This window comes from Natrix helvetica (assembly GCF_964273705.1).
Source record: "Natrix helvetica genome assembly, chromosome: 10".
Classification (NCBI taxonomy): Eukaryota; Metazoa; Chordata; class Lepidosauria; order Squamata; family Natricidae; genus Natrix; species Natrix helvetica.
Window position 1 is genome coordinate 1073775 of NC_138561.1, and position 26764 is coordinate 1100538.

The 26764-nt window shown below is 49.8% G+C and overlaps 2 protein-coding genes across 2 annotated transcripts in view; both read left to right on the forward strand.

Moving 5' to 3' along the window:
• Positions 1-12558, forward strand: part of ST3GAL2 (ST3 beta-galactoside alpha-2,3-sialyltransferase 2) — a 28215-nt gene extending 15657 nt beyond the window's left edge. The window contains exons 2-7 of the mRNA XM_081963642.1: positions 354-1452; positions 4071-4264; positions 6840-7019; positions 8225-8270; positions 9147-9266; positions 9900-12558. Coding sequence (XP_081819768.1) covers positions 1123-1452; positions 4071-4264; positions 6840-7019; positions 8225-8270; positions 9147-9266; positions 9900-10073 — 1044 coding nt within the window. The 5' untranslated portion in view covers positions 354-1122 and the 3' untranslated portion in view covers positions 10074-12558. The remainder of the gene's footprint in view (positions 1-353; positions 1453-4070; positions 4265-6839; positions 7020-8224; positions 8271-9146; positions 9267-9899) is intronic.
• Positions 12559-15756: 3198 nt separating this feature from the next.
• KCTD19 (potassium channel tetramerization domain containing 19) overlaps positions 15757-26764 on the forward strand; it is a gene marked incomplete at its 5' end in the record, with an annotated part of 36399 nt that continues 25391 nt past the window's right edge. Inside the window, 9 exons of the mRNA XM_081963091.1 lie at positions 15757-15925; positions 15971-16302; positions 16388-16562; positions 16655-16846; positions 17897-18028; positions 18944-19169; positions 21395-21555; positions 22234-22337; positions 26315-26457. Of these exons, the coding sequence (XP_081819217.1) occupies positions 15757-15925; positions 15971-16302; positions 16388-16562; positions 16655-16846; positions 17897-18028; positions 18944-19169; positions 21395-21555; positions 22234-22337; positions 26315-26457 (1634 nt within the window). The remainder of the gene's footprint in view (positions 15926-15970; positions 16303-16387; positions 16563-16654; positions 16847-17896; positions 18029-18943; positions 19170-21394; positions 21556-22233; positions 22338-26314; positions 26458-26764) is intronic.

Here is a 26764-nt window from a genome sequence, read left to right on the forward strand (position 1 = left end):
ACTGCAAGAGACTGGTTCCGCTAAGAAAATCTGTCCATGTGGGCTTTGGCAGGAGGCTTGATCTGTTCTGATGGGTTTATGCTGAAAATAAGAGGCGCTTTTCCTTGAAGCATGGCAGCAGCGCACCTTCTACATCGGGCCCACGGATGAGCAGGCATCTGCCTCTGCTCCCGAGGGGAAGAAGAGGGTGCTGTGGGTGCCCAAGGGCGGAGGGCGGAAGGCGCAGTTGGCTGCTGCTGCTCCTCCTGCAGCCATTGGGGCACTGAGCTAGTGTTGATTTGACTTGTTGCCTGCTTCATTGTGTAATTGCAACCTTTCTCTCTCTTTCTCTGCCCCCTCCCCTCCCTTCCCAGGTTCAGATTTTGGTTGAGTGCTTGCCAGAAGTATATTGAAGAGAGCAGCGCAAGGAAGTGCCGTCCTGTAGCTCCATGTCTGGCAGATGCCACGCGAGGGAAGATGCTGCTGCACTGACTGGGCATTACCTGTGCCACCCAGAGGTGGGCGCCGCGGGCCAAGGGTGCAGAGAGAGCCTGGCCCAGCCAGGAGACCTCGCTCTGTGGCAGCCCTGCAGATGCGCTGCCCCCTCGTCAGCCCTGGGAAGCAGAGGGCCTCCTCGGAGGCGAGGCGCACCCATGGGGAAGGGCAGCAGCTCTCCACGTCCCAGCTGGGGGCCTCAAGGAGGCGGCTTCTTAAGCCCAAGGATGTCGGCAACGTGGCTCTGATAGTGGCTGCTCTCCCTCCCTCTGTGCAAGAACCAGCATCCTGAAGCTAGGAAGAAAAGGCAGAGGCCCCCAGTCGTTGTCGCCCCCCCCCTCCCCAGAGTCACAGCAGTCTCCAAAAGAAAAGGGTCTTCTCTGGACAGAGACATTTTCAAAGCAAGTTTTATAAGAACTCAAAATGGCCAGGAGCCCCCGGGAGTTTTCCCTCTGCAGTTAAAGGTCTGGTCCTTTAGAGGATCTCGTGTGCTTCAGTGCAGGGGGACCATCTCTGGTCTGGCTGTGGGACCTTCATGAGACTGAAGGGATAGTCCAGTCAAGTCCAACTCTTGGCCAGCCCTGCTCCCCCCTCCCCTTTTCCATTGGCTGCAGCTGTGTGGAGGGGGCCTTCTCCTCGGAGCCCACCATGAAGTTTTCCTTGCGCTTCTGGTTCCTCTCCACGGCTTTCCTGCTTGTCTTCATCATGTCACTGCTCTTCACCTATTCGCACCACAGCATGGCCTATCTGGACCTCGGTGGGCTGAATGGGCTCCACCGGGTGAAACTGGTGCCTAGTTATGCCGGCATGCAGCGCCTGAGCAAGGAAGGGCTCTTGGTGAAGAGCTGTGCCTGCCACCGGTGTGCCATGGATTCCAGCGACACCACCTGGTTTGACAGCCGCTTTGATGGCAACATCTCCCCGGTGTGGACCAAAGAGAACATGGACTTGCCGCTGGAGGTCCAGAGGTGGTGGATGGTGAGTCCCGCCGTCTCTTTGCCCAGATAGAAGCAGCTGCTAAGCTCCTGCAGGAAGGGCAAGCCCATGCCTCCTGCTTGGGTAAAATCATCTCAGGAACTTTGCTGGGCAGTTTTGCAAATAACCCCCAAATCCTTTGGACCTGTTCTGTGGCAAAAGCATGGCCAAACTCTTTTTTGTTATTTAGGCTGTGTGATGCTCTCCTGTCTGTCCGCCCCCACTTCACCCTCAGTGCTTTCACACACACACACACACACACACACCTTGTGTGCATAACAGACCCCTGAGCATTCCTGCCTTCTGTTTTCCTAAGTGGACCTCTGAGCTGACAAGCCTTTCCCCTCCCTTGAGATGGTGGAGTAAATCTGTCTTGGCAGATTTTCTTCTTTTGTGGCAAAACTCCGAAAAAGCAGAAGAATTAATCCATGGGAAAGGGCAGGTGGGGGCTTAGAAGCAGGAAGCAGGAGTTAATTTGCTCCCAGGCTGTCTTTTCTAATCAGCCAAATCTTGCATTAAAAGATGTGCTCCGAGAGAATAAGGAAGGGTGAACAGAGTCCGGGGGAGGGAAGCATCTTGGTCTCTAGAATTTGCAGCCCCCGAGGACACGAAGGCAGGAGCTTTTGGTTGGCTTTGCCTTGGCAAATGCCTTCCTGGCTTTGGTCCCCGCCTCCTTTCTTCCTACTGAGAGCCACTTTGGTGCAGTGAGTGAAAGTGCTGGGCCCGAGTTCTAGTCCTCCCTTCAGCCTGAAACTGGCTGCAGGAGTACAGGGCAGTCACTCCCTATTGGCCTTAGACAGGGAAGTCAAGAAGGAAAGCCCAGTGCATTCTGCAGCTGCTCCGTGGAGGATCAGAATGCCACCATGGCCACCACATCTGTCTTTCCCCTGGCTTTTTGTCTCCAGCTGCTGGGGACCTCAGACGGTGCTCCTTGTGCGGTCGTGTCACCCAGTTAATGCTACCTGACAGCAGGAATTCAATGGACTCAGCTGGGGCAGCCATTTTTAAACATTGCTGAAATCTGAGGAGAAATATTTCTTGTTGGTCATGTATGAATAACACAGCATACTCTGCCCTCAAATACTCTCTTACAGCAGATTAATCATTAACTAGAAAAGTACCATTAAAAACACAGGCAAAAGGCATTTTGGGACCACACGGGCTGTGAATTGCAATCCAAGGACCTGGGCACCTAGTCAAACTCAACTAGAAGGTCATAGTTGCAGTTGTAATGGTTAGGTCAGAATAGTCAATTACATGACCATTTTGTCAGATTTAGCTTTGACAAATAATGAGCTTCATCAACATCGGGTTCAACCCTGTGCATTTAGGACGCAAGCTTAGTACTTGATGACTTCAACTTAAGTCCCTACTTCTGGGCCTGCAGGCGTTGCCTTCTAAAAAAGTAAGGGAACTAACTTCCTGATGGCCCGGCTTCTTATTTTTGAAGAATTCTGGAAAATTGGTGAATTGCCAGGCAGGAGGAAGGCAGGTATCTAACGCCTTCAAAAGGGGGGGGGGTGTCATGTTGATGGTAGCTGCCCCCAAGTGAGCACAAGAGGCAGGTTGGAGGGGAAAAACCGGAGCCCCAGCCTTTTGCCGCGGTTGCAAATGCAGCCTTCGTTCTTAGGCTGGAAAACTGTAAATGACCAGAACTTCACAAGGGAACTCGGAAGGAAGGAGCCCTGTTGTGATGTTCTGGAATGACCTTTGGTTGTGAGACTCCTAAACTTTGCAGAGTTTGCAGTTCCAGGTGTGGCGTTTTGGGGCTAAGCCTGTCTCATTGCAGAGGCTGCACCGTGTCCCCTTTCTCCCTTATTCTCATTCCCCGTCTTGTCTTATCACCCATCCAGCCCTTCGCAGGCTACCTCTTAACACGGATATGTGGAGCTCCCCCTGGAAGCCCAGGGACGGAACTCTGGTGAGGCTCAGGGGAGGCTATTACGTCTCAAAGTTGCTGAAACCTCAAGAGTCATACTGTGAACCGGGGGTCAAACAAATAAGTCTATCTCTACAATTATTGTATCGGCAAACGTAACACTTTACCATTGTTGATAGGGGACATGTGTGCATGTTCACACCAAGTTTCATCAAAACCTGTCATGGCTGAGCAGGTCACTTTTCTGAAAACAGACCACGTGACGTGGAATGACCTCCTTGGAGATTCACTGTTACCTCAGATGGGGGCCGGGGGGGGGGGGCAGCATTGCCTGCAAATGCCAGGTGGGGTTGGGAAGTCAGTGGATGGGAAACGGGGAGAGGGGTCTCTGGCTGCTACTTGTGAGCTGCCCCCATAAGCACCTGGTTGTCTGTGACAAAAAGAAAGCCCTGGCCCAGTTCAGTTCCTCAAGCTGCCCTTCAACAAACAAGGGGGGCTTTGAAGAGGAGACTCTGGGGTATTTGGATGTGCATTTAATGGCTGCAGGCCGTTTTGTTGTCAGTGAGATGGAGATGTGCCCCAAAGATTAGTCTCTTCTGTGTTTTGTAAGCTCCCCTGGTTTTTACACTCGGTTTGGTCAACAGCGGAATCCGTGCTCGCGACCCAAGTTCAGCTCTCCTGTCCTCTCTCCCCAAACCTCCCCAGACCTTTTCAACTGCTGCAAATGGTCCCACTTTTCTAGATGTTGCAGCCCCAGTTCAAGTCCCACAACCTTCACGAAGTGTTGGGCAAGCTCTTCCAGATTGTTCCGGGAGAGGATCCATACAGGTGCCGGGAATCCCCGTCCTGCCGGCGCTGTGCCGTCGTGGGCAACTCAGGGAACTTGCGAGGCTCCAGTTACGGCCAAGACATCAATAGACACGACTTCATCATGAGGTGAGAAGCAAAGGGGGGGGAAGGACCTGAGAACTGGGGGGGAGGGGGGCGCAAGCAAGCAATTTGTGCAAGTGATCCATTTATCATGGTTTTCATTATGCTCTGTTGCCATCAGAATAATCTTAAAAGTGGATGCATCTATAAATATACTGATCCAAACAAAACAGGCCCAGAATTGGGTCCTCAGAAAGTTTTCCGAGTGTTGCATCCTAAGCCAAGCAGGCTGGTTAGATGTTGTGTCCTTCCATCAGATGGGATCAACTCTTTTAGCAGATTTGATTCTCCAAATAGCTCAGCCTGAGGGGGTACGGTAGCTGCTCTTGGATAGTTCTGGCTGAAGGCAGCAGAGTTGCGAACCAAACTGATCAATACAATTTGTTACCTGCATCTGTCTAACAGCACCTGCAAACTTCAACAGTAGGCCAGGAGTCTAATCCAGGGTTGTGGCATTCACCAGCAGGAGATTCAAGGAGGGAACTAGCACGGAATAAACCATCTGCCTTTCCTAGAAAGGAGCCAACGAGCCCAACAAGAACCATAAGGGGAAATCATAAAATAGACCTTTTCTGAAGACCAAACTTTCCTTGATCAGACCACCCCCAGCGGCATCCTCTCCTGCCTTGGGCTGTGGCCAACCGTTGGAAGAACAGATGAAGGCATCTCCTGCGCCTCACACACTTTTGATTTCTTTCCTAGCTCTTTGGGGCCTTTAGATCAGTGATGGCTAACCTTTTGGTCCTCGCATGCCAAAAGCCCGCCTGTATGCACCACAGCGCTTGTGTGCTCAAAACCATAATACAATGTGTGTGTGACACCCCACCACCATGCTCCCGTGCCCCCGTGCCCCGTTTTGGGCCAAAATGGGGGGGGGAATACCGTGCCCCACTGTGGCCCATTTTGGGCCTAGCAGGCCTCCCTGAAACCTCCTGGGAACAAAAACGGGCCATGAGGAGGACATGCGGCACATGCCCCACCCCCTGTGCATGCGTGTGCAAACCCCCGGGGGCCCCGTGCATGCACGCACATCTCCCACATGCATGGCAGAGACCCAACATTCATCTGGCCGATGGGAGGCGCATGTGCCTGCGCAGTGGATCTTAGCTGGGTGAGGTTTTGCATGCCCACAGAGAGGACTCTGCGTGCCACCTGTGAGATGCGTGCCATAGGTTCTCCATCATGGCGTTAGATGTTCTTCTTGGCCTTTTTTGGTGATGTCATTTGTTTCAACACGGAACATTCCCTTTATCATCAGCCACAGTTCCAACTTAAAGAACTTTGTACTTGTTTCTCTTAAACTTCAGTCAGGGACTTTTACCCATTTTCCAGCCATCAGGATCAATTTTATTTCTGTCTTCTAAGGAATTAAGTGTTTCACCCAATTTTATATTACTTCCATGATTCCTTGTCTGGCATTCAGGCGCCTTGGAAAATAGCTTGACCCCTACTCTCTGTGGCAGCCCCTCAAATATTGGAAGGCTGTTATCCTGTCTCCCCTGGTCCTTCTCTTCAACAGACTAGCCACGTCCAGTTCCTGCAACCATTCTTCATATGATTTCCTCTCATCATCCTGGCTGCTCTTGTCTGCACTCTTTCCAGAGTCTCAACCTCTTTTTATAGTGTGGTAACCAAAACTGGGTGCAGTACTCTAGGTCTGGTCTTACTAAGGCTTTATAGAGTGGTATTAGTACCTCACTTGATCTCGATTGTATCACTCTGTTAATGCAATTTAGGGTTGTGTTGGCTTTTTTGGCTGCCGCTGCACACAGCAGGCTCCTATTTAGCTGGTTGTCCACTAAGACTCCAGGATCCCTCTCCCAGTCACTGCTATTAAGCCTGGTTTCTCCCCACTCTATATGTGTCCTTTTGGTTTTTCTTGCCTTTCCCTACATTGAATTCCAACTGTTCTCTGCATTGAATTCCAATGTGAAAGTCATTTGAAAATGTGATAAGCCTTCCCGTTCCAGTTCCTCATCCAAGCCATTAATAATCATGTTGGAGAACAATTGGGGCCAGGCTTTTCAAGAAATTACTTGATTAAAACATGAAATATGGTTATTTTGGGTTTAAGACTGACCACAAAAGTGTGACGTGTTCCTTCCCCCCCCCCATTTTTTTTTAGGCAATCCTGGGGAAAACATTCCTAGCTAAATGTCTGTGGAGATTCTCATGGTTGTCCCAAAGGTGCTTTTTCAAAAGGCAGCTGAATTTTGTAGGTTTTTTTTCCTTGAAAATGTTTCGCCTCTCATCCAAGAAGCTTTTGGGGTTTCCTGAAGAAGCCCCCGTGGATGAGAGATGAAGCATTTTCAAAGAGAAAAAGACCCAGGAAGTCCAGCTGCCTTTTGAAAAAGCACCTTTGGGACGTATTGAGCTAAAATTTAAAGCCGAACTTCTGAAAGGGTCAGAAGGTGGGAAATTCCATTTAGCCACGTATGACGTCATTGCTGTGCGTGGTCTCAGGGACCAAAAAGAGCCCCAGCCCTCTGCAGAGGAAGTGGGGAGCCCCATGGCGGAGGGAGAGTCCGTCTTCTTCCTTTGAGGATCAAGGCCTGAAGAAACACCCTTTTCCCTCTGACAGAATGAACCAGGCGCCTACCGTGGGCTTTGAGGCAGATGTTGGCAGCAGGACAACCCATCATTTCATGTACCCTGAGAGTGCCAAGAATTTGCCTGCCAACGTCAGCTTTGTCCTGGTGCCCTTCAAAGCCTTGGACCTGCTGTGGATCGCCAGCGCCCTCTCCACAGGCCAGATCCGGTTGTAGGTATCTCTGGGGGAGGAGGGGGAGCTGAGTATTTGGGGGAAGGGTCCTCCCCTCTCCTTTTATCCCTTTCCAAAGGGAAGCGGATTGCTGGAGCTGCCACAGTGTTGCCTTGGCCAGCAGTTCTTCCACCTGAAGTCCTGTGGCCAAAGTGGCTCCAGCTGCCCTCTGCGTGTGGGAATGTTGCTTTCTACGTCAGGCTGCTCTGGAAGACAACTCGGAAGCTGCACCTGGCCCAGAATATGCAGCACAAGCAGCAGACACCAGGCACTGCAGGCTTCCAGGGGCTGGTGGTCCCCCAGGAAGCTCTGCCTGGCACAGGAGCAGCGTATTGGAGGGGGTTCTCCATCTCCAGTTCTCTGCCATCCTGCAAGACCTGATACTGTTGGCATGCTCTGTCTCTCTTATGGGACCCCAAAGCCGTGCCTTCTTTGTCAGCAGGTGCCCCACTGAGCAGCATCCACCCCAGGATTCCAATGGTACCAACACTGATGCCCTTTAAGAAGGACCCAAAGACCTCTTTGTCTCCCAGGTCCCGGCTCCAGATATTGTAGGAGTTATTGGAGATCTGGCTTGTCCTGACATGCCCTTATTTTATAAGTCCCCGAGAAGCTGCCCAGAGCTGCTTGGCAAGCAAGTAGCCGTACTAATAGCAATGGTAATCCAGACCCTGTCCAGGAAGGGCTGAAGAGCAAGAGAACCCCTCTCTTTAACTCCTCTTCCTGTGCCTTGGACAAAGGACCCCCAGAGTTTCCCCTCCTTCAGGTAGGGAATCCTCTCTTGGAGAGAGCCTGGCTAGCTCAGAAAAGCTCCAGTTCCTTCTAGTCCTCCCACCTGGCAGCTCCTTTGGAGTTCACCTTATTTATTTATAAAATGTGTTGGCAGTCCATCTTCTCTCAGGGTTAGCTCTTAGAGCAAGATTCTCCCCCAGAAGCCCTGTGCCCTGAGGGGCAGCTGAGGGTTAGGTCTCCTGTGGCTGTGCTGGTCAGAAGCAGCTGGTCCTGGTTGGAGAAGGCCCCTGCCTGCCACCTTTGCCTGTTCCACTTCTGAAGGGGCCCAGATCTTCCGGCTGCCTCTCTCCCTGCTACCTCTGGCAGCTGCTTCCCCCAGGCTCTTCCCTCTTGGAAGGGAGCAGGAGGAGCGCAGGGAGCCTTCTTTGTTTCACCCCACATTAGTTGATGCTTCTCTCCCACGTCTCTTGCAGCACTTACGCACCGGTGAAGCCATTCCTCCGGGTGGACAAAGAGAGGGTAAGTTAGGTACAGGTTATTTACTGATTACTTTCCACATTTATATGTACTCTATGATGTGCTGTATCCCTAGGATTTACTCAAAATTAAAGAAATGAAGGAAAACGCTATATAAGAAAGCACACAAAATAATGACAGAGCGCCAACCCCCCTCCGAGCTTCCCAGTGCCCACCTGAAGAAAGCTTGTTCAAGCTGCCCCTTGGCTCGTTCTGCGTCCCTCCAGCAGAGAGAACGGGGGAGGGGTGGACGGATAAACCACACAGGCAGATTTCGCCCATCATCCTTTAATTTACATCCCTGCATTTAGCAAGTGGGTTGGGCTGGGGGGGACCCTGGGAATGCTTGATTTTACTTGTTTTGAAGTATTCAGTGGTTGCAGAAAGTCTGGGCCAGGACTCTTTCCCCTTGCTGCCACCCCCCCCCCCCTTCCGTGCCCTAGCCCTGCCTGAATGGGTTGGGCCAGAGATCCGAGGCATTCTGATATTTTTGAGGGTACAGGGAGGATCAGAGGACGGAAAACCCTCCTAAGCCTTGACGTTCTGATTTCATGCTGTGAAGCCTCTGGCCCATCTGTTTTGAGGAATTCCAGATGACCTCCCCGACCAGGGATGGTCCTTGAGTCTCACATACTGTACGTCCTGCTTTAATTGCTGGGATTATTTTTGCAATTTACGTGTTGCTTCAGTAATGTTATTTTTATCTTGCGCGTAAACTTTTCTGTAAGGCAGTATTTGGACCAGTAGATGCCACCAAACCTGCAAACGGACTTAGTCGCGCCCTGTGAATCTCTGCTGGGGCTTCACCCAGAGATCTGAAATTGGGCCGGCTGCGCAAAAAGCCCCTTCTTGACGGCCCCTTTGGTGTCTTGCCTTTAGGTTCAGATCTACAATCCAGCATTCTTCAAATACATCCATGACCGGTGGACGGAGCATCATGGCCGCTATCCTTCCACAGGCATGCTGGTGCTGTTTTTCGCCCTGCATGTTTGCGATGAGGTCAGTTTTGGTAGGCCAAGCAAGTTGTCCTAGTGGGAGTAACAGCAGCACTCCTGCTGATTAAATGATGCCTATGCTTTGATTTTGAACTCTGAGAACAGAGTTTTAGCTATATTTTTCCTCCGACATGGGATGTGCAGGAAAGGGGCTGAGTGGTCATCTGTTCTTCTGAGAAATGGGAGGCTCTCTCCTGAACCCCCAACTGACTTTGTCTCAGGCTTTGGGCGGGTCACCTATCAGTGCAGGGTCTGGATGAAGGGGCAGGAAAGGTGGGATAATGAAGCAGGATGGCTGGCCAAAGCCATGGGAAGAAGGGTCAGGAGAGTTACTAGAGATGCTCAAGCAGAGGCCAGGCAGCCATGGGGCAAGGAGGCGACCTTGAGCCAGATCATCTCTCAGGTCCAGTAGAGGAAATAGTTTTCCTTCAGATTCCTCTTTTATGGGATGTCAGACATTGTTTTCTTCTTCTGGGTGGGAGTGGGGAAGCTTAGAACAGCCAAGGAGGGAAAGGATGTCAGTCATTTCTTAATCCCATCAATTTTGGGCCCACTTCAGGAGAAAATGTGGGCTGGTGTCTAGGTTGCCTGGAGTTCCCCCCAGTGAGTGTGTCTTCTTTCCCTCTCCCGGTGACAGGTCAACGTCTTTGGGTTCGGGGCAGACGGCCATGGCAACTGGCACCACTACTGGGAGAACAACCGCTATGCTGGAGAGTTCCGGAAAACTGGAGTGCACGATGCAGACTTTGAGGCCCACATTGTGGACATCCTGGAAAAGGCTAACAAGATCAGTGTTTATCGTGGCCACTGAGGTTTCCAGCTGCTGCCGGGCAGCCTGGCGGTCGGTGGCTGGGTGAGGAGGGACGGTTCTTCTGCACCCAGTGCTCCATTTGGCATCCTTTTTGAAGAGGATGAAGAGGAAAGGAGGAGCCGAGGGAGGGAAGGACACCAAAGCCAAGGAGGTCCCAGTGAAGCAGATCCAGGCAGAGAGAAGCTCAAGTCCTCCTCCTTCCTTAGAACAAACCAAGGAGACGCAGGAGCCTCTGCAGCCCCTGAGCCACGGAAGGAGAGACGAGCCACAGTGGCCGTTTGGGCTCCTCCTCCTCCTCCTCCTCTTGCTTCTGCCCAAGTCTGACTCTGCGACCCCCTTTTGCCTCCACCAAGCCCCACGAGGGGCACAACGGACGTTTTTTAAAAAATTAAGCTTTTCTTCAGTACATGAGAGCAGCTTCCTGCCTTTGCCCCAGGAAGTGATTTTTCTTTTTTCTTTCCTGTACAATTAGATACCGGGCTGGATTGCATTTTTGCCCCAGACATGTAAACTCATGTAGAAACCTTGGAGGAGATGCCAGGAAGAGCCTGCAGCTTTCCTGGAGACTCGGAACATTGACATCTGCTCAGGGCCCGGTGTGCTTGCAACGAGGGTGGATGCTCTTGTTTCCAGAGCATCCCAGAAGTCCTGCCGAAGCTCTCGGATTCTGCAGGCTGTGACTCGGACTCTTCATTTCTGTCCTGCCCTCCAATACGGCAAGATCTCACCCCTTGGCCCGGAGGTTCCTGGCCGCCCAGGCCTCCTCCCTCCCTCTCTCCGCTCAACATATTTCCAGTCCCATGCTCGGTTCATGGCAGGGATGCAAGGAAGGGCTGCCCTTCAGATCTTTGGGCAGAGGGCTCTGCCTCCGGGCTGCAGCCTTTCTCCAGGGGAAGAAGGAAGGGGTGGCTGACAAACGGGTCCCATCGAGTCAGAATCCCCAGGCTTTCCAGCATGAAATCCACAAGCGATTAACGTTTTTTAGCCCACTTTCTGCAAAGAGTTAGCAGTTTTAGGCCTGCCTTCGCCTTGTTGGCCAAGGGGAGGGCTTCAGGGTGCCGTATTCCTGCCTGCTCTCCTTCACTGAGAGCAAGAGAAGGGGCTCCCGAGTCTCCTTGGCTGCCTTCTCTTGCCCTGAGTGCAAGAAACAGGGGGCTTCCCAGTTGCTTTGGCCATTAAGGCCTTGGAGACAAATGGCAAAACCAAGTTGCCCATAAGCGGTTTTCTTCAAAAGGACAATCCCAGCAAATGATATTAAATCAGTGTTTTCATTCTTGAAATAATTGAATTCCACAGCATGAAGGAGCTGTGGCAATGGTGGCTTTTTGTTACGAGCATAACTAACAATACTTCCCCAAGATGTTTTTGGAGCACTAAAAATAAGAAATGGCAGCAGTGGTGGATCTATAAACCGGCCCTGGCCTTGGCAGGTCAATCGCTTCTGGCTGACACCAGGGCAGCTTTCTATGGTCATATGGAAGTGGAGGGTCCCCCCCCCCCAATGGTGCTGGGTCGCCCTTGTGCTTCTAGGACAGCATCAAATCTTATTGCCACCCCTCCCCTCCCTCCCTCCCCTCCACCCCTACTGCAACTGGATTGCAGTTTCCCTTTGGCGTGCCCTGCGACGCCCCTCGGAACTCTCTAGCTTGGTGCCTTCAGCTGCAGATACCTGCAGTCAGGGAGCTGGCAGGTTCAAGTGTGCCCAGGATCCTGGACCTTTTGGGCTTCTCTCAACCATTGTTTCTCCACAAAAGAGGTTGGGGGAAGGCCCCACAGTCAGCTGACCTTCCCCCAACCTCTTTTGTGGAGAAACAATGGGAAACTGCAACCCAGTTGCAGTAGGTTTGGAGGGGAGAGTAGAGGGGGGCAGTGTCATCAGGACTGACCTAGAGTAGGCACTCTTGATGGCCTACATCAAGAGTTGCTTTGCTTTTTATAATCTCCAGGGATGGGAGCTGCAGCCTTCTGCTGACTTCTTCCCACCTCAATTACAATTGCAACGCCTCCAGTTCACATGGGTACTTTTCCAGGGGGCTTCCTTAGTGAACTGTTGATAGCTCTTCACACATCTTTATCCCACTGTCCCTGGATGGCATGGCATGGACTGATAGGAGGGCTGGCTAATCCCAGGAGCTTCTGCCATTATTTCTTGGGATGGGCCCGCAGCCGGTGTCAGAGTGAGGGGAGGGAGATCTTCTGGTCCCTGATGGTCCAGCCTGGGCTTCTTCCTGTCCCAGGACAGCCCTGGCCAAATCAGTGGCTGCTTCAGCTCCCAGCAGTTGGGAGCGGTCATTGCCCAATTCTTGCAGGCTCAGGAGGTCCTTCAGCCAAAGGGCTTGTTTTCCTTCCTGCCTTGGAAAGCTGCCTCTGCTTCAAACCAGGGAAGCTGCCCCTCCTTCGGTTTTTTTATTTCACAGGCTAGTCTGGAAGAACTGGATTTGTTTTATGTTCTGCTACACAAAATAAAACCTGTACCTTTTCCTTCTGGGGACTCCTGGTATTTATGCTGTAGGTGTCCTGGACCCTTTTACAGCCACAGGAGACCCTCGGGGGACAGCCGAGTCAAGCTGCTGCTACTGACCCCACTTCACTAGCTCCAAGCACAGACCCCAGGCTAACCAGCGCAAAGTAAGATGGAACAACGTCCGTCCATAACCTCCAAGTTGTTTCTGTTAAAGCATCCCGAGATGGAGAGAGTGGCCGGCCGGCCGATGTTGAGCTATCCCACCTGTGCGCCTGGTTGCTCTTCCTATGCTCTCCGAAGCCATTTCACCTCCCCTGCAGTTATGAGTCCCGGTGCCCCATGGATTCACCACATGGGTGGCACACCTGGACAAGGCCTCCTCCAGAACCTTCCAAAGCTTACAGCCTTGCTGACAGGAACCCTCCTGGCCGTGCCTGTCTTGTTGGTAGCCTCTCTGGCTCAAAACATCTAGTCCAACCTTGCTCCAGCAGCTGTGGGAAAAGGAGATTTGGGGCAACTGCCTTGTTTCCTCCTCAGACTGTTCCCATGTTCATAGGTCGTTCAAAGACATCTTCCCTTTTGGCTCCTCACAGAGATCAGCCAGTCCCATTCTGTTTCCAAAGGGCCCCTCCTCTTCCAGGTCTGCTTTTCTGTGGAGAACGGTTGACTTGCCATTAAGATCTTCAGAGTCCCCATCAGCAGAGCCACAAGCCTTGAATACAGCAGGGCAGAACATTTTGGGACTGATGGCCTGCTCCATATTCTTTTTGAAATTTGTCATCCAGCTGTGGATCAAGCAGGAGACGGACACCTTTTTCAGGCCTCCCTTTCCCTTCTTCCTCTCCCCTCCCTTCAGGGCAGTTCTTCAAGTCTCATCTCACATCTGTTCCAGCTGAGCGTGGTCTCTCCCAAAGACCACCATCTTTCCCTTAGATTATGGGTGTCAAACTTGCTGCATCCCACCGTCACATGACGTTTCGTGATGTTTCCCCCTTTGTGGAGCTGGGATGGGCATGGCCTGCATGTGGGCCCATGGGCCGCCAAGTTTGATACCCCTGCCGTAGATGTCCTGCATCTGCTGAGCCTTGGATCTTGTCCACTGCGCTTGAAAGATGGCCCCCACCACGTTCATTCCATAGCGGATGAGTGGTGATCTCCCTTAACCTGACAAGTATGCCTGGCTTTGTTTTTTTTTTACTTTTTATTAAATTGTATCGAAACACCTAAGCATGTGCATGCAAAGACACAGAGACACAGATTTAAAAGGAGCACAAAACCAAGCATCCACATTAACATTCCTATATATCCCTATAATTGTATAGCAAAAGGCACCCCCAATTCTCCTGCTTGGCATAAACCATCCAGTCCAAAGGGCTGAGCTTTAACCTGCCCTGAATGAGCAAGAGAAAATGGGGTTGTTGCTGTGGCAACATGGATGATTTTTGGAAAGCATCTGCCAGAGTCCTGTTTTTGTGTTCAGTGTTAGCTCACACTGAGTATTTAACCAACCTTTGGAGCATGGATTGCAGTTGGGCCAGATGTAGAGTTTACAACCTGATCCACCAAAGCAGAAGAGATTGAAAAAAAACCCAGTCTGCCTAAAACTATTCCAGTACATAAAAGAGAAGAAATTACATTATTTTCTTTTAGGGTTTAACCATGCTAAATTTGAAAATAAATACTTGCAGTGCTTTCCCCTTTTGTGAAGGATACTGTGCTTTCATTCATTCATTCAATTTATATGGCCGCCCATCTCAAATCCATAAGCAACGGTTAAGTGTTACTTTTGTTAAAGAGTGTTTTTATTTGCAGATTTTGAATAGGAAAGAATGAATTGCCAGCAGAAATCATTCATTGATAACTTGGAGAATCAGAAGTCCTTGACACGTGAAGAAAAATGGCAAATCCAGTCAAAACATCTGACTATGCAAGCAACATAACAATTCATTGCACATTACATCCCTATAGTGATATTGATGGATGCCATGCAGAAGTTTATTCCAAGTTAAACAAACTGTTGAAGATGAAAGGCAAGCATTGGCTGATTCCATAAAAGACAGCCAAGGATAACAGGGATGCAAGTTTAAAATTGGAACCTGTGGAATGTGCAGGAAACACAACATGGTTAATTTCTACAAACAGTGGAGGAGAAGGTTGATGCAACCTGGAAAGTATTTACAACTGGAACATTAAAAAAGGAATCTGACAATTTTGGCAGCTCAAGAGTAAGCTATTCGAACTAATGCAATCAAAGCCAGAAGTGAAAAATTGTCATTTCAAAGTGCAAATTGTGGAGAGGCAGAAGAAACAAGCAGACCACATATTAAACCTGTGTAAGAAGATTGTACAGATGGAAAAGTGGAAACAAAAAAGTTGAAAAGTCAAAAGTGAGATTAAAATATTGTGTGATTTCTGAATACATACTGATATAGTCTTGACTCAACACACCAGACGTAACTGTGGTTGAAAAGAAGAAAGTGTGGACAATGGTTGTGGCTATATCAGGGGATAGTAGAGTAGGAGAAAAATCATTACCGATCAGGAAGCATCAAGATCTGAAAATCCAAGTTGAAAGATTATGGCATAAAACCGGCAATGGTGGTCTCAACAGCCCTGGTGGCGCAAGGGTTAGAATGCGGTATTGCAAGTTAACTTGCTGCTCATTCCAGTTCTATCCTGACTGGCTCAAGGCTGACTCAGCCTTCCATCCAAGTTCAGTAAAATGGGAACCCAGATTGTTGGGGGCAAGAGGCTGACCCTGTAAACCACTTAGAGAAGCCTGGAAAGCACTTGCAGTGGTGTGTAAGTCTAAGTGCTATTGCTATTGCTCTTCCTTTTCCCCCTCCCTTCCTTCCTTCCATCCATCTACGCACCCATCCATATTGTGCAGTGGTTAGAATGCAGCATTGCAGGCTAACTTGCTGTTGGCTCCAGAAGTTTCTGAGCAGCTCAAGGTTGACTCAGCCTTCCATCCTTCCCAGGTGGGTCAAGTGAGGACCCCGATTGTTGGGGGCAAGTGGCTGACTCCCTGCTCAGAGAGGGCTGGGAAGCGTTATAGAAGTCTAAGTGTTAGTGCTACCCCATAGAAAAAACTCCACCTCCCCCCTGAATAAGGAGTTTTTGCTGCGGCGATTCGGTTTTGGGGGGGGGGCAAAGAAGCCCCTTGGCCAAGGTCCCCTCGGCTAAAGACGGGGGGGGCTGGAAGGCCTCCCCTTCCTCATGGAGGCGGGCGGGGGGCTCTGGGATCATCGGCCGGTGGCTAAACGGGGGAGGGGGGGTAGAGCGGGGCCCCGGCTCCTCCCGCACGTGCCCCCCGTTGCCGGGCAACCGTGGCGGCGGTTGGGCAGTTGTGTCCGGCCGGAGGCGGCGGCGGCGGCGATCCGGCATGGTGAGGGGCCGGGCCGGGCCGGGCGGTCGGGGCCGAGGCGGTGAGGGGCGCTGGCTGACGCGCGGCTCTCCCTCCCGCAGGAGCCGCCGGGGGCGAAGGAGGCGGGGCCGCCGTCGGGGCCGCCGTCGGAGCCGCCGGTGCAGCTGAACGTGGGCGGCTGGGCCTTCGCGGTGCCGCGGAGCAAGCTGGCGCAGTTCCCGGAGTCGCTGCTGGGCCAGGCGGCGGCGGGGCAGCGGCTGTTCCTGGACCGCGACGGCTACGCCTTCCGCCACGTCCACTACTTCCTGCACACGTCGCGGCTGTCGGGCGGCAGCGGGATGGAGCTGCCGCTGCTCTACGAACAGGCCGGGCTGCTCCGTTTAGCGCCGCTGCTGCAGGTGCCCGGGGGAGGAGGGGAGGGGAGGGGGAGGGACGCCCCGCCCCCCGCCCTCCCCCCGCCCCCCTGACGCGCCTCTCCCGCAGAGCCTGGACAACCTGAAGGAGGGCAAGCACAACCTGCGCGTCCGCCCCGCCGACATCCCCATCGCCGAGCGCGCCTCGCTCAACTACTGGCGGACGCGCAAGTGCATCAGCAAGCCCTGCGCCGCCGCCGCCGCCGCCGCCGCCGAGTGCGCGCTGAAGAGCCCCGCCTGCTCCGGTAAGCCTGAGCCGCCGCCCCCCCTCCCTCCCCCGGGGCCCCCGAGCCCCGCCGCCACGGCCCTCCCTGCCCGCCTCCCTCCCTGCCCGCAGGCTCGCAGGAGAAGGCGCCGCTGGGGCTGATGGACACGCCGCTGCTGGACACGGAGGACGAGGTGCCCTACTGCTTCATGCCGCTGCGCCTGGTGGAGCAGTTCCCGGCTCTGGTCACCGACGACAACCTGCTCTGGCTGGCCGACGCCGCCGCGCTGATCGAGTGCGAGAGCGGCGAGTTCCGCTTCATCGGTAAAGGGCGGGGGGCGGGGGGGCGCGGGGACCCGCCCCGGGGAGGGGGCCGTTGGCTGAGCGGGGCGGCCCCCGGAGGAGCCGAGGGAATTGGGTCGGACGCCACGCGCAAGAACGGGGGGGGGGGGAGCTGCGTTTCTGGTGCGTTCGCCCCCTCCCCCTTACCTATGGAGTAATAAGGACCGGATAAAAAGCGAATAAATGGATGAACAAATAAATGAAGACTTCTTCCAGCAGTGGGCAAGAAGGTCCTTGAACCGCCAAAATCTGAGAAAGCTCTAGTGCCAGCACAAGGGACGGGAATCCTGACTCTCTCTCTCTCTTTTGCCCAGTGCAAAACTTCCCTGGGTACCACCGGCCTCTTCCTTGAAATGAAGAACATAATGGGGGGGGGGGGGAATCTTGCAACTTTTCCTCTCTCCCCCTTTTGACTACTTTCTTTCCCGGAGAAAACAAACAGTGCAAGAAAGGCAGAGCAGCTCCCGACCCCTTTTGACCCAGGGCACCTGGAGCTGCCATTTCTCAGTTCCTCTAAAGAAATGGTTGCTTGTACAAAAACGGTGCTTGTTGGATCTTCCTCTGTGTCTCACTGTTAAGATATGCTGGTGTTGATGACAGAGAACATTTGTATCTCAAGGTTGAAATGAGCGGTCCTCCGTGCTCTCTGTTGTTTTCTTGTAGTGCTCACTGATGATGTGACCTATTTGAACAAAGAATCATTTGCAAGAAAAAAAGCAAACTCAAAGACTACCAAGGAGCCTCTGGTTTACCAAATCTATAATTGGCATTGTTATCCTACAATTATTGTCCTAATTACTAGCCTAAACTATGTTTCAAATTCAAATTCTGTTTCTTCCTATCAATTTTCTCTCTATTGTTCCCATGTCCATCTCTTTCTTTCTGGCTGGTTGACTCTGTCCATCTGTTGCTAGGAATCCCCAGTTTTGCTTTCCCCTAAAGACGTATATAGCATGGAATGTGAAGGCAAAAACACCTTGCTGGCCCGTCAGGTTGCTTACTTTCTTGTGTGCATTTTTTTTAAACAACTAGCTAATTTTCTTCGCTCAGAGAAGATTCTTTTGCCTGATAACTTCTCCAGCTTGGATGCTCTGGAAGCGGAAGCGGAAGCCTTGGGCATTCCCAAGGTCATAGAAGCCGTGAAGATCTTCAGGAATAACCCAGGTGTACTTCTTACCACAATTTAAGTTCTGTGTTGACTGATTTCCATGTAAAAGGGATTACTTAGGCTTTCTTTAATTACAGAGTGAAATTACTTTGATAGCTTGGTCATATTCATTAAGAAATTGTATGGAATATAACCTGTAATAAAGGTTTTGAGTTATTTGTTACTAAAATTGAAGAATATTGCCCGTACGTTTCTGTGCAATTATTCTTTTTTGTTAAATGGCCAAATGAACCAGATAATAACTTTCCTGCACTTTTAGACTGATTTACCCCTTCTTTTAGGAAACTCCAAAAATGACTACAAATTATAATATTTAGAATACTATGTCAAACTAGAGCTGACTTTTTTCAGAAAATACTATCCTTTTGAATACCATTAAGGAATCCCACACTACTTGGCCTTCACAATACCAGCATCTTCCGTTTCTACTCTTCAGCTACTTGCTTTATTGTTGCTCATCTTAAAATATGTATTTTATGACTGTCCAACAACACAAAACCAGGTGGCCTTTGCACTCAGTGCTTTCTTCTGTGCCCTGCCCATCACTGATGTCTGTCCTTCTGATTACAATAATTAATTGATTAGGAAGCTTTGAGCATATGCAAGGCTGCTTGGGGGCTCAGAATGCAGGACATGCAAAATGTTTTGAGATTTAACTCATTTCTGCTGTTTGGCTCTGAAAACACTCTGAACCTTTGCCCCAAGTCCAGAACAAAATGGGCACTTCCAAATCATTGAGCAAAGAAGTTGAATGCCGAAGTTCTGAAGGAAGAGTGAACCTTTTAAGAAATGCATTTGCTTGTGTTGCTAATGTTGAGTCGTTGCTCTGCTTTGGTTTTATAGTAGAATGCAGCTCGGATCTTTACTCCAGTCAGCCATGTTAATGTCAGTATCTCCTTGTGTTTCTTTAGGCTCGTGTTCCAGCGAAGCCTCTAAATCTCAAGGCTGTGAGAGGAGCCCAACGGCACAGCAGCAGAGAGTTCAGGACCCATCAGTCCTCCTCCCTTTGTACCCGATGGTGCTGGGACTGCTAGTCAAGTACCCGGACTCTGCTCTGGGGCAGCTGCACATGGAGAGCACCCTGGATGGGAATAAGCTCTACATCTCAGGGAACGGAGTTCTTTTTCAGCATGTCATGTATGTCCCTTGGGAAGTTTGGTCGTGCTTGTTTCTAGTCTCTAATAAAGAATAAAGATTAGAAACAGGATGGGAGAGAGAAGGATAAAGCTGGTCTGTGGCCAGGAATATCCGGACGAAGCTTTCCCAAACGTTGGGATAGATTGCCAAATATAATCCGCACCTGCTGAGAGGATGGCATACCTCACGTTGCCTCCTGACCCGGGCATCATTATTGGATCCTGTGGTACTTTGGGGGAGTCCTGTAGAGAGGCAGGGCTGGTCAATCCAGATGTGGCAAAGTTTGGTTCCTGGCTGGGTCTCCTTGGGATGTGAATGCGGGTTGCCGGTTGGGAGCAAATGGAGCTCTCTTCTCCATGGAAAGAATGCAGGAGGGGCCAGGAGGGGCTGAGACAGCAGCAGACAAACCACTTTACGCTGCGAGCCGTGAGCAGTGTTTGGCAATCAGTTGTTTTTCCTTCTGGATCCATTTTCTAGCCAGCTGCTCCCAGGACCCGCATGGATCCCACGGAGTGGTTTTAACTTCTTTGAGGGGTGCTGATTTCATCCGGGGGTGCCTCTGTCGGAGTAGGTAGTTGCATCATGGGAGCATTTTTGTAGTGCCCTGTAGTAAGTCAGTGTAGCATTTGGTTGTTCCTTTAAGGCCACTGGATGGTTTTATGGGGATGTCAGTCAGTCGTCTTGATTGATAGTCGAACAGAAAACAATAACCTAATCATGGAAATACCAAGGAGAAACATACACACCCCAACACTGGCATAGCAAATTGCTGCACATATATGGGGGGGGGGGACCCACACTCCCTTACACTGATGTTGCTATCTAGTCAGGTAATTAAATGTCTGCAAGCAAACCCTGAAGCTCAGAGAGCACCAGGGGCTCCACAGTGACTCCCTCAGCTGAATAACAAGTCCTGAACTCTTCTGTTGGAACTTGTTTTCTCCTAAATTATGCTTTCTACGTTTTATTTTAACAGCCAAGGCCTGGCTTCTGCATGGAGGCAAACAATATTTTGGCCTTATGACACAGAAGCTTCGGTTTCTAACTGTTCAATATTTTATGTAATGAAGTGAAAGTAGACTGCTAACAGTATCTCTTAAGCAAGGTTTAATGGCAAATTAAAATGCATATTCCATCGCTGACCATCGGGGATGAGCAATTAGCCCCGGTGGAAGGGGCGCGCAACTTGGGCGTCCTCCTTGACGATCGGCTGACCTTAGAAGATCACGTGGCGACCGTGGCAAGGGGGGCGTTCCTCCAGGTTCGCCTCGTGCGCCAGTTGCGGCCCCTTTTGGACCGGGAGGCCTTGCGCACAGTCACTCACGCGCTGGTGACGTCCCGCCTGGACTACTGTAACGCTCTCTACATGGGGCTCCCCTTGAGGTGCGCCCGGAGACTGCAGTTGGTCCAGAATGCAGCCGCGCGGGTTATTATGGGGAGATCGAGATTCTCCCATATAACACCTATCCTGCGCGAGCTGCACTGGCTTCCTGTGGCCTACCGGGTGCGCTTCAAGGTACTGATTACCATCTTCAAAGCGCTCCATGGCACAGGGCCTAGTTACCTGCGGGATCGCGTCCTGCCCCATACATCCCTGCGACCCACTCGCTCACACAGGGAGGGGCTACTCCGGGTGCCGTCCTCTAGAGAGTGCCTGGGGACGGTGCCCAGGAGTAGGGCCTTCTCTGTGGTGGGCCCTACCCTTTGGAATGACCTCCCCCCAGACATCCGGACAACAACCGATCTTCGCTCCTTCCGTATGAAGCTGAAGACCTACCTGTTTTGTCAAGCCGGCCTGGCATAACGTTACTATCTTGCCACCCCAGGTCATTTTACAATGGGAAATTTTGTTTTTAATATTTTTGGGGTTTTAAACTTTGTAAGTATGCTTATTTATGGACTTATTTTTACCTCCTCTGCACGATTTTATGGTGCTATCTTGATTATTGCTCTGTACGTCGCCCCGAGTCCCTGTGGGGAGAGGGGGCGACTAATAAGTTCAATAAAATAAATAAATAATAATAAATATGATAAGGAGGAGCAGTATTGTTTTTTTAAAGTAGAGTGAGGAAATCTGATATATGTATATGAAGAAGAAACGCAGGAGGTAAAAATTCTGTATAAAGATGAAAGGATGGAAAGAAATAATCCAGTAGCTGCCTTAAAATAGGAATGATAAAAAATATCTGCATTTCTGGCAAGTCTTTCTCTCTTTCTGTACAAAGGAATTGGTTAGGAACTTGCAGGCTTCCACTTACACGAAATATGTCTGAACTTCCACACCTTTGCACGTATTTGGATCAAATGGATCTCATCTATGAGCCAATGAAGGACGCTTTAAAAAGATTTCTAAACCCGAAGACGCCCACAGATTCACTGATAAAAAGTAAGTTGTGCCTCCTTTGAGATGTATATTATGCACATGAAACTGTCTTGTGGGAATAATTCACAGGTTAAAGATCTGGGTAAGGAAAAAACCCTGTGAAAAAGGCTGCAGCAAACAAAATGGCTCCTGTCTTGCTGCAGAACGGGGGGGGGGGGGCATGCTGAACTTGAAGGAGACTTTACTTTTTTAAGGAGGAATATGTGATAGAATAATTGATGTTTTCTCTTAGTGGGAGGAGAAAATTAAAAAGTTGCTTAGGCCTTTTTAGGGACTCTTTCCAAGCATTTACTCGGAAGGGAGGGCCATTGACCTGAAGGGCTTTCTTCATTGGACACACTGAAATTGCCCAGTGATGTTTTAGGTTAATGTATTGTACAGATTCAGCTCACACGCTTAGGCCAACTGTACAACATAGCTGAGAATTCCCACATAAAATGATCTAGCATATAGGCCAAGGCATCCCTGGCTTGCTAATGGAGCTTGTGAGGTGGATCTTAGAATTGTTGTATGGTTTGAGCCAGTAATGAATTTTCTCTGATTTCCTTCCCTGAGCCAATCATTTACAAGGAAATTGTGTGGTTCAAGTGGCTGGGCATATTTCATCCCTCCGTGAATCCATTCCTTTGTGTTGCAAAAGTATAAAAGTAGACCTTCTGCCATTTGGATTGTGTTTTGTAGATGCAGAGTGGGCAGCAGAAATAACAGCTTTTTCCCTCCATCATATTGTCAAAGTCTATGTAGGAAGCCACTGGTATGCCACCTATTTGCAAACGTTATTAAAGGTATAATTATTAAGTATCTTTATGTTGCTTGCTCTAGAGTTTCCAATATTTAGGCTGCTTAGCTAAATGTCTTTGGAGATTCTCCGTCATGTCACAGTTGTCCCAAAGGTGCTTTTTCAAGAGGCAATTGGACTTTCTGATTTTTCTTTGAAGACGTTTCACTCCTCATCCAAGAAGCTTCTTCAGCTCTGACTGGATGGTGGGGAATGGAAGGATTGATATTCCTTGCATTCTTTTAGAGAATCGTTGAGGCTACCTGGAGGCTTATCTGTGTCCTTAGTGCACCTGAGTAGTGCAAATGGGTGTGGAGCCTTCTTGGAACTGCTGAAAGGAGTGTGTTGTACTGTGTCCTTGGATGAGAAGCGAAACGTCTTCAAAGAAAAAGAGGAAAGTCCAGTTGCCTCTTGAAAAAGCACCTTTGGGACATTTAAACTGCTTGTTCTAAATAGATATAGAGAAAGCATGTTGTGTAACTAAGCTCAGAATACATATGGCAGATTGCACAGAGAACTTGAAAATTGACCTCTCATGGTTTTTGTTGTGCTTTTGATTGTGTTTCTCCTGGAGAAATGCAAGCTGGGGTGTGTGAGGGAATTCCAGTGTCATCCATTCCCTCTCTCTCTCCTGAATGCTGGTGACTGTGGGAAAGTACCTTAGAGAGCTCGTCCTCGTTTCCCCCTAACCACTGCACAAACAAGCCCTGGGATTCTTCTTGTGGTACGGCCTTTGTCCCGTCCTCAGCCCAGACTCAAAGGATTGCTCTCCCCTTCTAACCCAATTTTTATCATGGGCCTCACCTTCAACAGGGGTTGGCCAGACAGTGGGCTCATCTGCCTACTCCTCACTGACCTCTTCTGCCTTCCGTGGCAATTTGGGCTGGGAGTGCAGGAGATAGCAGGCAGCGGGTTTCCGTGGAAGCATCTCCAGGCAAAATGTTGTTTTTTTTTTATTAAAAGAGTTTTGTACAAACAAATTTTCCCCCTTTTCACCCCCCCTCCACACAATATAAATCTCATACAAATGCTATACCCCCCCAACCCCCCCGCAAAAATTCACATTCAAATATTATACCAAATACTTTGCCCCCTCCCCCCGTCTTAAAGTAAATTACTCGTAACCCCTCTCCTCCCAGCAAACACTATATAAATTACTCTTAAATTAATAATAACACATTGATCATTTTCTAAGCTAATTTAACATCTATAACTCTTAATATAAATTTCTCCTAGCCTAACAATGTTTCATTAATCCCATCTTCTAATTTATTCATACATATATATTGCCCCACCCTCCACCCTAACCCTCCCCCACCTCCCACACAAACCCACCCCCCTGACTTCCGCTGTATACCACTCTAACAATTCCAAACATCCCATATACTATTTACTCTGATCATCTATCGGTCTAAACATTCTTACCTAAAGGCTAGATAATAACTCCTGGTCTGGTATTTATTCTGTATATAATCAATCCATTTTGCCCATTCCTGTGTGTAATCCTCCTGTTTCTGAGCTTTTAAGAAAGCTGAAATTTTTGCCATTTCAGCGAACCCCGCCACCTTCTGAGTCCATTGATCAATTGTCGGCAAAAAATCTTTTTTCCAATGTTGCGCAATCAACAACCTAGCTGCTGTGACCATATACAAGGCCAATTTTGTTTCCCCTTTGGTAAAATCCTTAGCTATACCCAATAAAAACATTTGCGGAGTGAATTGTATTCTTTTCTTAAATACATTCTGCATAACCCACCATATTTTTATCCAAAAAGCTTTAACCTTGTTACAAGTCCACCATACAAAATGTTGACTGGAGTTCCCAAAAGGCTTGTCGGTCACAAGGAGACTTTCTGGAAACCCAGGTGCAGAATTTGAAAGAGCTGGAGATTGCCAGCTGGGTGATGCCAGTTCTCCTCCCAAGAAGTGCCCTGCAGCTTTGTTTTGTTTGTTTTGTTTTCTTTTTTTGCTGACACCAAACTGGACTCTCTATTGTTTTCAGGACTTTGAGCCATTTTGTCTCCTGTGCAAGAGATTGGAGGTTACTTGCCACTGGAGGTTATTCAGAGGGTGCTCCTTTTTCCTAGGTCTACCCCCTCCCTTCTCCTTCTATCCTGACTGCCAAAGACATGCAGGAGGATTACTGGAGGAAGAGGGAAGGAAAGTCCATGATGTTCCCTCCTCGACACGGTTGGCCTGTGAGTTGGGCAACCTGAGAGAAGGCTCTGCCCAAAGACTCTCCCAAGCCTGCCCAGCCCTGTCCTTCCCGCTTTTAAGGGGAGCAATTGGTTGGCAGGATTCTCAGGGGGGGGGGAAGCAAGCCCCAAATGTCTGCCTTTCCTTGGTCCTCTCTTACAGGGGTCCCCAACCCCAGGCCCTGGAATTGTTTTCCACGAAACTGGTCCCTGGTGCTAGAAAGGTTGACTGCTGCTCTGCGGCTGCTATTACCAATGGGAAGAGCTGTGCCTTCCTCCTGCTAGTCTTGGGAGTGAGGCTGGGCAGGGCTCGGAGGGTGAACTTCAGCCAGTCTTGTACCAGTAGCTCTTCTGCTGATGGGTCCCATTCTAGAGGGGCTGCCTGGCCTCTCTCCCCTTAGTCTCTCTTGGAAGATGACAGTAACTTTCCAATCCACATTTTTTCCCAACTTTTAGAGCTATTTACTAATCTAGCATGATGGCACAGAATTTGGGCATTTTGCTTGAGATTGTGGCATTTTAAAATTATTGTATCTGAGGACAGGGGAACCAAGGAACATCTCGATCCCTTGGTACAGGCAGTGCTCAAGATATGACAGGTCCCTTAATAAATGTTCAGAGTTATGGACACCCCAAAATTACATATTGTAAGGCCCTGTTTCAAAGTTACAATGCCCCCCACGGTCATTTGCCCTTATTGCCCTTATGGTCATGAAATGCTTACCCCCCCCCCGCCTCTCTTGCCCTCCATCCTGCCCTGACAGGACTCCCAGTGCATTGGGTCTTCTCCCCAGGCCTCATGGAAGAGACTGCCATTTTCAGTGCTCCAGCATTTTTTTGTAGAAATGGCCACTGCGTTCAGAGCTCCTTGCCCCAATGACCTGGCCATCTGACAGGCAAGGGGCCTGGCCCTTGTTTTGCCCCAGAAAGGCAGGGGCACCTGGCCAGGAGGAAGGGTGGTGGCAGAACCTGGAAAGGCAGGGACACCGTGCATTTTCCTTCCCCCTTGTTTCTCGCTGGCAAGATAGCCAACTGCACAGAAGACATGCGTGTGGGCCCTCCGGGGACATAAAGTGGACCATGGGGTATCCTGGGGGTGAGAGAGGCCTTGGGGAGCCCAGGCAGATGGACCGGTGCCTGCCTCCCAGGATCTCCCCCACCTCTGAGCTCCACTTAATGACCCTCACGTTCATTTACGGGATGGCCAGGGTGGGGGAAGCGGGGATGCTGGTTGTTACTTGACTTGATGTAGTTCATTTAATGTTGTCCCAATTTTTGGCCCTAATGGGCAGCCCTCATTATGGTCATAACTTGAAGACTCCCTGTGCTACATTGGGCTGCTGTGGCATTGCAGTTTTAGTCTTTTAAAGATTAACCAAAGTGATAAAAGCGTTTTTTTCCCTGACTTGAGACTCAGGACAATCAATGCATCTGATTTTTTTACAAAATATCTATGCCATGGTAAAAGTGAACAAAAGACATTTTTACTGATGCAAACTTCAGTAACCGTTTCCCTTCTGGAACCCTGGAATGGGGAAGGCCAGGCTTTGCGGGGACGAGGAACCTGGGCCACCTGCAGGCCAAGCAAAGTGGAGAGCCTCCACGCCCCATGTTGGCTTGATGCTAACAACGCCAGTCATTTGCATCTGATCTTACTCTGTCATTGTGGTCTATCTAGTTCTTTAGAATATAAATCTGGGTGGTGGTGGTGGTAAGGATAATAGTCTTTTCAGTTTGAGAGAAAACTTATGGAAGGAGCTGATTTGAAATCTCTTAACTTTTTTTCCCAGTTTCCAGAGTTGTTATCAAATTGCAAAAAGGTATATTGGATTGCTTATGGCCAGAGTCTCCTCATTCATGGAGATGGAAAAATGTTCCGACATGTTCTCAACTTCTTAAGACTTGGCAAGTTGTATTTACCATCTGAATTTAAGTACGTTAATTACTGTTTGATGCATATTATATCTGGGATATCTAAAGAGCAGTTTTAAGATAGAGTTGGAAGTGCTCAGGGCAGCGAATGGCTGCCTGCCTCAACCATGTTCTTTGTAGAATAAGGCTTTAATTATTTCCTCCCCAAAGTTCTATTTTCTCTAAAACTGTAGCAATCTGTGTTTGCCAATTTCTCTTCCGTTGTTCCTGTTTCAATATGTCATGTATGATTCCAGTAAATGTTGCTAATTAACAATTTGCAGCAATAAATCAGGACAACAAAGCTAAACATTGTTTCAGAGATAACA